Source organism: Trachinotus anak, unplaced genomic scaffold (assembly GCF_046630095.1).
Source record: "Trachinotus anak isolate AG129_WGS33_773 ecotype Australia unplaced genomic scaffold, CSIRO_AGI_Tana_v1 ptg000015l, whole genome shotgun sequence".
Lineage (NCBI taxonomy): Eukaryota > Metazoa > Chordata > Actinopteri > Carangiformes > Carangidae > Trachinotus > Trachinotus anak.
The window spans coordinates 11,846,040-11,860,836 of NW_027273866.1; the positions used below are offsets into that span (position 1 = coordinate 11,846,040).

General features: G+C 39.3%; 1 protein-coding gene across 4 annotated transcripts in view; it reads right to left on the reverse strand.

Annotated features, from left to right (window-relative positions):
* slc4a11 (solute carrier family 4 member 11) overlaps positions 1-14,797 on the reverse strand; it is a 101,103-nt gene that overhangs the window by 29,174 nt on the left and 57,132 nt on the right. For 2 of the 4 annotated variants that reach the window (XM_071498262.1, XM_071498263.1), the window contains exons 4-6: positions 10,862-10,905; positions 6,624-6,852; positions 2,462-2,494 (exon numbers count right to left, since the gene is read on the reverse strand). In XM_071498262.1, the coding sequence (XP_071354363.1) occupies positions 2,462-2,494; positions 6,624-6,852; positions 10,862-10,905 (306 nt within the window). The remainder of the gene's footprint in view (positions 1-2,461; positions 2,495-6,623; positions 6,853-10,861; positions 10,906-14,797) is intronic. The other 2 variants (XM_071498265.1, XM_071498264.1) reach the window with 1 other exon arrangement.

Below are 14,797 nucleotides of genomic sequence, written 5' to 3' on the forward strand. Positions count from 1 at the left end.
ATGTCTTCGCTAAGTGAGAGCAATTGTGTCAGTGCTGAGAGTAGCTCAACAGCCACTGAACACCATCAGTGTTGAGGGTTAAATATCACCATTACTTCAAGTGGGAAGTTTCTATAAAATCATTTAGGAGGACTAAAGTAGCAGCTCTTCCTGATCTTGTGACTAATGTATTTTAAAGCCTACACTTGTCATTGATGTGTCTGTTACATTAGATTTTAGTCTAAATATTTTTTAGCTTTAGTTCAGGCAGAGGACCAGAGTCACGCTGGTGCTGGTCAGACTGGATTCTTCCTAGCAAAATTTACTTGTGACAAAATCTGGTGGGACAGGAAGTTGTGTAGGTGGGATCACACCTGGATTAACAACAAAGTTTCTCACAGTTGTAAATTATACATCATCTTTTCAAACACTTTCCTGTCATAAATGTTTGTCACTGTCCTTGCACTCGATATAACCAGGCACTGTCCCTCCTTTTTCTGCTGCTTGTGTTACACTCAGTTGTCAGTTTATTAGATACTTGTAACCTTCACAAGAGGAGGATTTAGTGCTGGTCTGTTGTAATAGACTCCATTAGTTTCAGCTAGGTGTACCTACCAAGTGTATCTCACCAAGAAGATACAGCATATAAACAAAATCCCACCCCTTCTCCCAAACTAGCAGGACATCAGCGAACCCTGAGATCTTGCATATTAAAGTTCAATCAGACTGAACTCTATAAAGTCTTCACAGAAATGAATGGGAAGCATTCAGCATGCTCATACCCTCATGCAAATGCCATGTATGTTTGTAGTTATTTATTATAAACGGTCATGATCATATATGGGGGTATTAGAATATGCTGTCACCAGCTAAGGTGAACAAACCTGACTTGAATATCAGAGTGGCTGCTGGTGTGATGAGTGTGATCAAGTGGGACACTAATTAAGACGTGCATATTTGATACTTGTCAGTTACGTGAAGATTTCTGCACGGTTTCGTCAGCTTTTGCTATGCAAACACGTCTGTTTCCACACACAGAAAAAAAAAAACAGTCACAGATGCTCACACGCAGCATATCAAATGTGACAAACTTCAATGGAAAGTGATGAAAAAATATGAGGAAGGCCAGACTGGATGGTTCGATTGCCCTCTTTGATCTTGATTCTTGTTGAATTCTTTCACTGCGTTATCCACATGGTTTGGTTGGAGGGGGGAAAACAGATTCTGTAAATCACATGAGGATAATGCAGTCTGTCACAAGTAAGAAGAGACGAATCAATAAATATGCTAAACCAGTGGAAAAACTGTGATGTTAATATTTTTTCTGGTCGATGTGCCAGGCTAACATCAACAGCAGAAAATCCTCAGAGATTCATGGTTTCTCTGTCAGCGTGTGAAAGGGCCACGAGTCCTTTTAGCAAGGAGACTCCTTACATTATGCTCAGAGGTGACCTCAATAAAACCTCCTGATCTTATGCTGCCTAGAAGATTAACTGTGGCCTCAACCATTGGTATACCTGCCAGTGAATACACACACTCATGAACACACACACACACACACACACACACACACACATACACACAAACACACACACGCACACACACACACACACACACACTTATGAACACATACAAACACACACACACACAAAGGAGAGTGAGTGGTTACCTTCAAAGCATGAGCTGTGGAGGGCGCTTTGAAGGAGGTGATTAAAACACTGGAGGCCTTCATAAAGCAGTGGAAGATGAAACACGTACTGTATAGTAGGTATCCACCACAGCCAATCACAATGCAGCAGACAGATGCGATGTTGTCACATGCTGATGAGAGGGCCACTAGGACTGGGTCAATGGTGAAACCTTGTTATCTGGAGAGGTTGTCATCCTGATCTTCTACTAGCTTGCATCACAGCAAATTATATAAATGGTAAATAAACCATTACCCTACATGGATATAGTATCAAGGTCAAGCACTGTATATATATGACAAGCTGTATTCCAAAAAAATGAATTACCTGGATATAAGATCTTCAGAACATAGAGGCTCCATTTTTCCTATCAAGGATTTAGCTCCAAAGCCAAAGACACCCATTAAATTATTTGAATTTTATCCTCTTAATCTCAATCAAATGGATTTATTAATTTTGTTGCTTTCAACTCAAAGTATTCAAATAAAACCAGCTGTTTTTTTTGTTTTTTTTTTACAGGGCCTCACAAAAAGAACTGATAACATTATGGGACAATGAGTCCGCTGGACAGAGAGGGCGTTGATTTGAGGGGCAGCTCAAGAGGCATCGATATCTGTGACACGGGAGGGATGGCTGGTGTCTGTAATCATTTGATGACTCAATGCATCGACCCAGTCCCGAGTGTGAGGAGGAACACAAACGGCATACTGATGGTGATTGGTACAGAAGCAAACCACTGATTGCAGCCTCACGGCGGCTGATGCTGACATTTTCATCCAATTAGCACAGCTTACCGTCATCAAAGAAAACGAAACTTTGAGACTTGTCTGCGTGAGGAGAAGGTGGGAGAAAAACCAAAGAGGAGAGACCAGAGAGTCAGTTCAGTCACCTTTTCTGATCAACAGTTTCTCAGATTTTATACAAACATATGCAAAGAAAGAGACACTCAAATACACACTGCGCCCATACACACATACACACATACAGACACACACTCTGGTTAACAGGCACGTACATAAATATCTCTGCTGAACAGAAGCTTCATTTCCTGCCCTCCTTTACCTCATGCATATTAAATATTATATTCCAGAGAAAATCCCTCAATGTCTTGTCTTTGTTGGGTGCAAAGAGATCTTATCTTGATTACCGTCTACAGGCTATTACCAAAAATTGGATTTTATCACCGATAGCAGCTATGTGTCCGGCCAGTGCAAAGAAACCCAAAGACGTCAATGAAGAGATCAAGATGAGAAAAATGACATGTGTGGCCACCGTTTTTTTCCATGTGGTAAAGAGCTTGAATTAATGGTTTCAATTTAGTATTCTGATCATTCCCGCTGAATGTTACAGAGAGATTTTCACAGTGAAAAGTCACGCCGCTGGCCTGGAAAAGATATATTATTATAATGGAGAGGCAGAGTCGGCTGATTCAAAAATACACAGCACCTTTCCTGTTGAACGGAGCTAATTATTTCCAGAATATGTAGAGTACCTGTTGTCAGGGAGGAGCACATGTATCTGCACAAAGTATGTTTTTTAGAAACAGGGAAATACAGATAAGAAATAGTCCTCTGTTCAACAGATGCTCGTGCTTTTTTGAAATCATTACACAGGTTAAATAAGAGCTGAAGGGCATAAAGGTCACAGAACTGTAGAAATGTTTGTGCGCATTTTCTTGCATTCATCCAATTTGAAGAGATACAAGCACCTTGTTTCAAAGAGGAAGTCTTTGCAGCTTTGAAAATACAAATATTTTCAGTTTTTCAGTTTGATTTGAGTTGGCAAAAAAAAAAAAAAAAAAAAATTACAATAACACAGGAGAATTATGCAAATGGGGGCGAAGTGGAGAGCCGGCGAGATCGATCAAAGGTGACAGCAATTTAGGAAGAAATTATGGTACAGTCATCACAAACAGGGCACACAATCAGCAGCATGCACAGCGCCGAGCACTGTAGCTGCGAACAGCACCACAGAGGAAGGGAGGAAAATACAATTATACAGAACATCATTACTCAAAATATTGACAATGAGTCATTCTGTGGCAATCGCTCATCACTTTGTAAGCACTGTCATCATCTTCAGCATCCTATAATCATTTATATGTTTAAATAATCTAAATATGTTAAAGGATGGTGTGTTTTTTTACTTATTAGAAGCAGATTTAGTGACTTAAGTAATATTATTATCAGTGTATTGCATCATCAGCAGTGTTGTTCATTGTTCCTCAGCACAGAGTGCACAGTGTGAGTACTGTGCTCCTCCACTGAATCCCAAGACAAAAGTGAGACAAAAAAACAAAAAAAACAAGCACAAGTAGGCCTCCAAAAATCGACTCCTCTGTACAAGTTGGAGCAGGACTAATTATCTCTGTGGGCTTTCATCTTTTTCATTTCTGTAATTCTCTGTTCTTTCTGTGCCTGTTATAATCTCGCCCTGTTCTCTTTATCTCACAGCTGTACAGTATTACACTCCAAATGAGCTGGTCCGCTCGCCAGCCGTATCACCCTGCTGTGGCAGAGTGAACGTAGATATGACAGAAATTAATACCTGAAGAGATGTGTCCCGTTGATAATGTACTTACTTCTCTCCCCTCAGCACTGACACGAGTGTTTAACGGGTGAACGTTGATGATTTTAATTCAGGGAAACCTACCAACGTCGTGGGGATTCACACACAGAGAGGCATTTCAGAACAAGAGATCCACCTTATGAAGTACTGCATATTCTTATTTAATAAGTAAAATATTATAATTACAAAATTAAAGAGTCACAGTAACTAAAATCCACACATTGCATATTAATTAATTATTAATTAATTAATTAAGTAATTCTTCATATTCATTAGCATTTTCTGCTCCTTCTGTAAATGTTTCTTTATGTTACATGCATCTGTAAATATAATTGAATAGCTGCAGCACAGTGGTGCTGCTCATTTGCATGTTTCAAACTGTAAATCTTAGCAGGCTTTATTTGTTGCATAATTGTACAATTGTTACATCATTCATCCTCAGCACAATTAATTATCACCCAATTCTCATCTACAATTATCCCGTTCCTTCTGCTGCAGCTAATTAATTTCCCAAGAGTGATAACACAAGTTTCGGATGATTTAAAACACATTTTTTTGTTGCACAATATATGCAAAAAAATATTACTGGATCTTATTGGTTTAAGATCCAGTATATTGTAATATATACCACATCTCAGTCTGTGAAAAAATCATAACTACACAGTGCATACTTAAATGATAGGAGCAGCTATTGATTTTGTGAAACAACTATAACTATCAATCTTTTTCATAATTAAATATCACTGATATTAAAATAGTTTCCTTTATTTTTCTATTTTGCTTTCTGTGACTCCAGAATTCAGAAACCCCTGAATGCTCAAATTGATTTTCAAATCAGCCAAGACCTGCGCAGGAAGCCTTTTTGTTAAGATGGCAGCCATAAAGAAAAAAAAAACCTCCTCCTTTGCCTCTTCATGGGGTATTCTGGGAGAGAAAGAGTCAAGTAGCAGCAGCCACCACAGCTTGAGAGTCTCAGAGAGCCATTTGAAAAGCTAAGTGAGTGATCGATGACAGAAGTCAATTATCACCTCGCCGATCTGTCAGAGGCGGCTGTGCAGGGCCAGCTCACACACCACCCACCTCTGACTAACCATCAACAACTGTGGACACCACACTCGCCAGACAGGAGGATACTGGACACATATAGATGGGCAGCAGATTAAAGAGAAACCAACGGAAAGTGTCTTAGTGAGGTGTTGGGCCCCCACCAACCCCCAGGGCAGCTTTAGCTTCAGTGAGCCTTTACATAGACTACTCAGGTCTGTGTAGGTCCACTGGAGGGATGAACATCATTCCCTCATGGCAGAGGTGTAGAGCAAAACCTTTCAGCTAACATTTTATTGCCAGGAAATTTTTGATGATTAAAAATTTTTGGCCAGTAACCCAACATTAACTAGGAGAGAAGAAGGTTTGATTTGCCAAACAACTACTTTTGTAAATGCAGCGTTCAGTTCAGCTTGTGGCAGAGTAAGGCTTCAACAATGGATACATACTGTTATGTAAGAGGGCAGATTTCTCCTGCTCTAATGGGCTGAGGAGATTCGCCTTAACCAAGAGGCTTTGCTCTTACTCAGCCGAAAGGACCGGTGCTGAAGGGACTGAGCTAAGTGACAGGGATGAGATCCAAATGGGAGATTAATATGTATGCAGCTCATGTGTGTGGTAGCAAAAACTATTTCAATGATATTACATATTAATGCAGTTTTTGGCAGCCTTCTAAAATCAATACAACCCTTTGTTTTGACACAAACATGAAATAAAAATGTTTAACTGATTTAACATTTTGCTTCCTTTAAATGGCACCCGGTTGCAACAGTGAAACGAATAAACCAAAACATCTGAAACACATTTTCAATTATCTGGAAAATACTGACCTATGAACAGAAAGTAGGATTTTGTTAGTTTTGATTATCAGCTGTGTTGTTCTTCATGGAGTTTGTTTTTGAATATGTGTGTTTGTGTATTTATGCGTAGGATAACCTCTTGACAGTTTGCCTGGGAAACATTTGATGTCTGTGGTTGCCAAGCACTGAGCTTTATTTAATTTTATTTTAAAAAAGCCACGGGGCAAATGGACAGCCTCGGTTCAAACATCACAAACTTAAAAGCGTTTTGATCCATTCTCAGCTCCACCTGATAACTCTGCTCCTGAGCATGGGGAAGCTGCTCTTCAGGTAGGAGTTGACATGTGCAGACGTGAGATGTTTTACGGTCAGGGGTCAAATGTTATAGGGTCCTGGTCTGATGTCTGATTGTGGGCAGGCACAGATGGTACAAGTTCTCTGTCATATTGTGTTTTGTGTGTGGGTGATTGTATATTAGTGAGTGTTTTCACACATTTTGCTACATGCTGGTTTATTCAAGCACAACGACAGGGTCCCTGCTTACCATTGACCTCCTGAGCTCCTGCATCAGTGAAAAGCATGCTCATCACCTCCTCGAAGTTGCAGCTGGGCTCGGATGCATGGCTGTCCTGACCCACGTGGTGCAACATTCTCTTCAGAACGTCGTCCAGGGAGGCAGCCGTCTCATCCAGCAGGATACTGGCCCTTGCCAAGAAGCCATCCAGATCCCGGTGTGCCCGAACCTCCTCTTCAAAGTTCATCAGCTTCACATACTGTGGAGAAGTTGGAATTCTTTTAAAGTCTGAATTAAATTTACATGAGATGTCAGTGATGATTTTTCCACTTCCTGTATTTTTAAAGACCGAAACACACTGTAAAAATGTGTCCAGAATTAGACCAAAGGCGTAATATTAATTATAAATTGTTGTTTGGTTGTATCTTTGTGAGGGTTCAAATTATTAGGACAATTAGTGTTTCAGTTTCAGTGTTCGTCTAAACTAAAAAATTCCACCATCTTCCACAGGCTGATGTATTTATAGGGCTGTGGTATTGCATTTGGGAACATAAAACATGTAGAGTTTTGCCTACTAAGCTAACTCTACTGTATATCATTTCCAGTTTTTCTGCTAACCAGTGTTAGTCACTGTAATTCTTAGGAGCAGCTTTCTGTGGAACAATCAAAGAATTTTTTTATTCTGCAAAGCTTTGCAGACACTGTACAGATTAAGTCAGGCTTTGTCCTCAAATTGGTCGACCCCAGCTAATTTCAGAAATGGGCCTAAATCTTGCCAGATTGTTTATTTGAGGTTCAGTTTGTTGTAATTTGTTCAATCACCGTGTTTGTGACTACTTTGCTGTTGCTGTTTTTCACTGTTGCAGCTATGGAGCTAACAAGCTATGCAGAAGATGATGCTGCCATTACCAATTATGCCTACAAAGCTCTGTTTGGTTAACTCTTTTTCAAGCCAGTGGAAACAGCTGTCACTGATCAACAGTATGATTCACTGAATAAATTGGAGATGTGGCTGCAGATTCAGAGACTACCAAAACCACCAATGCTAGTTTAAGATTTTAAGTTTTTTCATGTAATACAGCATGTCCACTGGAACTGAATCTTAAGATCCATGTGTACAGAGCAACAACCATTTATATCAACAAACTCCTGACAAAACCACTCACAGACTGGGCCTACACAAGTGTGAAAGCGCCCTAAAGCTTTGACCTTAAGGTATCCTTCCACACCAGCCCCACTGAGTCAAATAGTGCAGTTTTTCATACATGCCTCTCCCCTCCAGAGTCCATCAAAATGGGACCGCTGGTGTCTAAGAATTACCTGAGTCACAGACGAATGGACAGAGAGATGAACACAGCTCGATTAAGAGCTCAGACATCCACCAGTCCTCGATTTAATTGATCGTGTGATTGACAGAAATTCTGAGGCTGAGTGGATACCCTGCTGTTCTTTTAAAAATAAAACAAGGACAGAGCAGCAGGGCCGCGTCTGGAATCTTTGAAGCTATTTGTGTGTAGCGCTCTATAAATAAAAGGTTTTGTTTTGTTTGTGTGAATCTGTCAAAGCTAAGGTGTGAGGGTCTTTTTAACCTCAAGTGATTAAAAGGTTAGGAATAAACTCAACTCATTTGGCATTGATTGAGATTTATTTCTAGTACTTTGCAGTGTGCAAAATGTGTGGTCTTGTGCTCCATATGTGAAGGACTGAGCATTGGGACAATTTTCAATTTTAAGAAGATTTCTTGAGTGGTTAATATAGAAAATGAAAGGAACGCAGCTGTTGCAGAAACATGACCATATCAAAATTAATTCTAAATATAGAGCACTGCAAATAAACAGATCCATAACAAAATTCTTGGCGGGGAAGTTCTGTATGTGAACATGTGAAAATGATAAAAAACAGAAGGAGAGAGCAAACAAACAGAACTGTAATACAGAATGGGGGGGGTTAGTAAAAAGAACCAGGCAAGCTGTTGGCAAGAACATGGCACAACAAACTGAAATCTCTGACAGGCTTGTACTGATCAAGTCAGACTCTTGATAGCCTTGGTCACCAGTTTAAACCATGGTCCTCTGGGTGTTGCTTTTCTTTAATGGTAGAGGAAGTGGAACATGGCTAATGCAGGAGATGGCTTGTTGTACACACAGAAATCTGTTCATTGCAGGTGAGGTGCAGGTGAACAGACATATAAGACTGAAGTTGTAATTATCAGTGCAAATGCCCAGAGACCAGAGAAGTGTTGCATCAATTTAGTAGTTTGAAAATTTGAAAAAACTTGAGACCGATTTGAATTTTGATCCACATATCAGACATAGACTTTTATCATCTTAGGAATATTCCCACCGTAACCCCTTCTCTTTCAGGCAGACTCTGAAAAGATGTCTGCTCACCTCTATCACCAGCAGGCTCTTGTCTGGTCTACCCTGGAAAGCCTGAGATAAAATGCAGGTTATCTATACTGCAGCAGCACATACGCTGACCAAGTCACTGACAGCAGACTTTCAAACACTGAATCACTCAACTTGCTGATTTAAAACAGTCATAAGTGCCTGATATTCTAATACAGTATGTTCCTCCATTCCTCTGGTAGTATACTGGTCTCTAGTCCAGGACTAAGACTTACAGGAAGTAGCTTTTTACCTGTGGACCAAAGGACAAAAGGCGCTGAGAGACTAAATCTGCCAACAGCAGTGTTAAATAAAACTTTAAGTCATACATTTTAGCTAAGAACTTGCTTAGTGAATCCATTCAGACTTTTTCCAACTTCCAACTGAAATAATGCATTTAAATATTCTTATGGTAGCTACTGTTGTTTTGGATCAATAAGGATGTTCTGTTGATATATTGTTTAATATATTTATGTCTATACTCTACTATATTACATATGTTGTATAGCATTTTTATCAGGGCTGATTTGATCTGATTTTTGAGTCCCTTCTCTTTGACTGAACATGTAACAATCAATGAAATCAGCTGTTATTGTGTGTGTGTGGAGGGACACAGGTCTCTCCGTGGCACATGAATGAAGACGTCTGGCTGTAATGCAGAGTGCTCATTCATAAAACTGATTAACATTGCAAAACAATGACATAGCAATTCAGAAATGGTAAATACATGAAACCTCAGGCTGGCCATCAAATCGACAGCACCATCAAACAGACCATACCATCACAGATGCTTTATAGCAAATTACGACAGAGAGCAATTATTAGTACCCTAAAATGCCAAAAACTGTTTCAGCAAACAATAATGATGTGATTTGAATTTTCTATATGCAAAACCTATATCAGTATGATCCATGTATATATTTAAATGATCAGATTTAAAACTCCCCATTCTTTTTCAGACCCTTTGCTTTAACCCACTACATTGTGGATTGGACAACTGTTGTATATTTATCATAAATGTGCCATTTCCTTTAATAAAACCCTGAAACCATAAATATGAGCTGGTCACTAGCAGACGGGCATGAAGACAGAAACAGCAGCAGACAGCAGTTTCATAGAAGATATACTCATTGACAGCAGAGTTACTCAGTTGTCAAGCACATCTTACATAAATTGGATTGATTTCTACAAACATCAATGTACCTAAAATGTGCTCTATGGAGCTGTGGGTAATTAAAGTGTGTAGAAAAATATAAGTAGAAAGCTTGGAAATAATCTTGTTTAGGACATCCCTAGATGTCTTTGCATGAATTCACTCAGGAAGATTACTTCACTTCCTTATTACCTCCACTAGTCTTTCAATCACTGCTCCCACCTAATCATTACTGCGGCATCCACAATAATGCCTCTAATGTACATTAGGTTTAAACATATTAAGACAGCAGTACCCATGTCTTTCACGGTGGGTAAACTTACGCACCTCAACACCTTCTTCTCTGATCTACTTTGGGGATGATCTCTAGTAAATTCAGTCATCATCTCCTCGACCAGATGTTGGTTCAACTCGCTGAAGTTGAGAATTCTTTCTCTCATAAATATGCAGAAACATTCAAATTAAATCCAAAGTTTTACACGTTTGTTTCACTGCCATGATTAAAACATTTGGTGCTTTGCAGTTGTTCTCCAGCTTCTTTTTATGGGCTCTTCTGTCAGACTTTAGGTGTATAACTTATATTGTGTTACTAAATCAGATATCTTTTTCCGAGCAATAAAGATCTGAATTGAGCTGAAGTGGGTTGCTGCATGTGTTATCTGGCAAAACTCACTTTTTCTTTTTGGTAATATTGAAATGCATTAAATTCAGTGAATATTAAAACTTACCCTTCTTGATGTGTTCAGTAGCACACAACCAGAGTCATCAGTGTCTGAGGAAAAACAAAACAAAGAGGCACAATTAGACTTTGAAAGTCTTTGCACTGTAATGAAATACCATCATATATGAAATGCAGGTCTGAAATGAATATGGTCTGATGCACAGTAAACGAATTGCATACAGCAGGAAAGTAAGTATCATTGGAGCCATTCTGTGTCCTGGTAATAGTGATTAATAACCAAGAGGTGACAGCTGCTGCCGCTGGATCTACTGGGCTGCAGCGTCTTTCTATAATGTATCCCAAACAGATGGTGTAGAATCTTCTGCCGTGGTAAAAGAGTGTTAGTGTTGTTGAAATGAAATGACAACACAAGTAAAAGTTGACTGAGACCACAACACAGAAAAAAAGTGATTTTAAATTTGAGGAAAAGTCTGCAGCAAAATATGCTGTTTGTTTGTGAAAATGATCACTGCACACTGTATCAGGCCATCCAGGCACAACAATGCATTTTCAAATTCACTTCTTTCTCATGATAACAAACTACAGTTCTGATCCAGCCTGCAGGGGGTTTGCATTTATTTGGAAGGTTATTCTTATTCCAGTTATACTGTTCTGTATTATTGGTGAAACTGAGCCACTTATTTTCACCTGTGCTTGTGGGTCTGCAACAGAAGGAGAGAAAAGCAAAACTTTGTGCAAAACATTTTTAACCATTCTAGATACAGTATGAATAATTTCTTCATCAGTTAAATATGGAGTATAATTATGCAGCACAATTATAATTTTCTATCTAAATAACCAAAATAAGCCAATTTGACAATTTGACACCTTTGGGAACCAAAGAATGATATCTGGTTGCCAGTCTGGTAACCATTTATAAAAACTGACTGTCCTGCCTGAAAATGTACAAAAATTATTACTGGTATGACTAAAATGTTTGGGGACATTAAATGTCGTTATCAAGAGCCAACAGTAGAGAGATGGCAGGAAATGATGGGGATGGGGATTGACAAAACTTGAAAGCAGACTTGAACCAGGAATGTTGTAGTTAATTGCCAGAGCCCCGAGGCCACCAGGGCTCCTCATGACCTCAGTTTTCAAACAATATACCAGCATTTACTTTTGTAAAATCTGAATATTACAAGTTAAAATGCTTAACGATTTAATGCTAATCTGTAGTAACATGGTAATTATAATGTTCTGTATTTGCATTTCAAAGCATTTTTAACCAACAGAACATTCATTACTGATGGTGAAAGGGCTGAAAAAAAAGATCACAAGTAACAACCACTCAGCCTGTAAAGAAAAGAAGCCTGAGACCCTTTTTCTAATAGTGATGAAAATGTCAAGAGGCAAGTCTCTAAATGCTCTCATTGAACAGGGATTGGAAGTTCTCTGCTGATAAGGCTTTAATGCACACGTCTGTGGAGCCGAGGCGAATGCTCAGATAAAGTACAAAGGTCTGGATTTTCCCAGTGTGAAAAGAGGAAAAACCTTTTATGTTAGAAAACAATATGGGGACTAACCTAGGGATTGAGGTTTTCAACACACTTCAGTACCATAACTAGCAGGCTGTCAGTACCCTGCTGACTCTCATAAAACAGTCCGCCACCACCATTACATAATGCAGTTATCGCAGTTTACTGTGGGGAGGACGTTATTAGGTTACCATGGGCTTTCCTCCTCTGCTCCGCGTGATGCACTGTGTCGGCTCCGTCTGGAAATCAATCAGTGCTTAACTCCACCCTCCAGCAATGGAAAAGCAAGAACCCCCCCCTTTAACAAGGCAATAAGCCTCAGGAAAGCGCCAGGATATCATAATATCAATAATCCAGCCACAAGTGTACATGTTTGAGTCTGCAGAAAAAGGACTGTGGGGATTTTGATCGCCACACCAAACACCTTGCCATCATAAAACCCTGCAGGCAGTGGAGGAAGAAAGAGAGTCCCAACCCCTGCCTCTCTACGATGAGACTATGGCAGGGGGCACGTGTCGTGTGCAGTGGATTTGGTTCATCAAAGCCTCACAATCAAAAAGCACACGGCTGGGCTGATCCGCTCCCAGAGGGGAGAGGGAGCTGCGGCTCTAATTGCTGTCAGGCTGCAGCCGTAAGTAGATATTCATATATTCATATAAGATTACCTTGTCCCCAACGATCACCTCTTACTAATGGCCTCTGTATGTCTCAATATACTGTCTGGCTTAAAGTAATCCAGGAGAATTTCAGGGTTTAGGATTAAAGAGAGGAAGTGTTAAAATGTGACACAGGCTTGTTTCTCTCCTCGGCTCCTGGTTTGATCAATGTGGCACTATAACTGTTGATTATATTCAGTTAGCCACAAGTGTTATGTAATCTCAAACTGAAGTGTTGTATTATTTTAGTTATTAAGGGTTGCAGGGTGTGACTGAGGATGGCTGAATTACAAAGTGATAGGAGAGAGCTTGTATCCAAACAGGCTCAAGTGTCCTTGGGTTTGGGTTTGGCACTCTGTTTGAAATAGTGCATGCATTTCAAACATGTGTTTGAAATAAAAGATAATTGGTTTGATGGTGTGGAAATATAGAAAAACATGAACCTGTGGTATCAAAATACCATCCTTGCTGTTTGGCAGAGATACACATTTACCTTTAATGGACAACTCTTTGGTAGAGGCTCATAATTAACAAGAAATGTATGGTGGTCAGTTTATAAATGCCTTTATGGGTGGAATCATTAAAGGGTTGATTGTCTTTATAAAATTCAACGTTTCCACAATGAGTTATGGTCCATTCATTGTGTCATGGTGTGCTATAAGTTTTTAGCACTTAGTGAAGCCCTGGCCTCATGTTACCATACATTAAAATATAGGATCCTGAGTTCTATGCAGTGTCAGATTTTAAACGTAGTATCAGAGTGAAAATCTGCATAAGCAGAAATCCTGAGTTGAGGCCTCAGAATTGGGATGGCAAGAGAAACCTATATTATTTAAAATAACTTGTAATTTCCCTTTAATATTTCAGCAGAAAAGGAAAACTTCAAAGTTTTTAAATTCAGAGTGAAAACCCTTGACCTCGGCAAACCAATGTCCTTGCAAATATATGAATATTTTAGAAGTTGGCTTCTCAGGCAGCTCTTACTTTCAGGCTGTTTCGACCCAAGAAAGTATTTTGTATAAAAATACAATTTGATGGCCATTTTTATGCCTAAAATGTAGACGAATCAGTCTGCTTACCATAACACTGTCTGCATGATGAGTTACAAAACAAGGAATTATGTTCTGACCTCTCTATTTCATTTACTGCAGATTTCTTATCCTTAAATAGTGAAATCTTTCCATGGTAAATGATGAAGTGATGAAAACCTAAAAAAAATGTATAGGAAATAGGAAACTTATAGGTCAGTCCATTATCTAAACTCAGTACAGTGTGCATAAAACAAACACCACTCAAGGTTTTCAAGGTCAAGTAATGACCCTTGATCAAAGCCTAAATCCTCAAGTTTCCAGTGTGAGAGACGGCTGTCCTTCCTCATGACTTTTGTACTTCAGTATAACCAAATTTATTGAACTGAGGAGGAAGTGAGCCCAGCACTGGCAGAAATATAATCATGAAATCAATTCTATTTATGGAGAGTATTTGACAGCTTTATGACAAAGTTCTCTGAAGAAAGAAGAATGGATAAAATCATGTCAAAACTATAAAAAAACAGTGGAAGGCAAACAAACAGCATCCTTGTATTACCAGCTGACAGCAATTTCAGTAAGCTCTTCAATTTCTAATCTTAAACACTCACTTGAATAACTGCCATCAATCATCAGTTTGATCTCTGCCTGATGTCACTTAAACACCAATACCCCAGTATCTGTAAACAGTATGTGCATAAAGAGTGAAACCTATCAATAACCAATAAGACTCTACAGCTGTAGCGACTCTGTGAGGTTGCACATAGGCACAGCAGCGCTT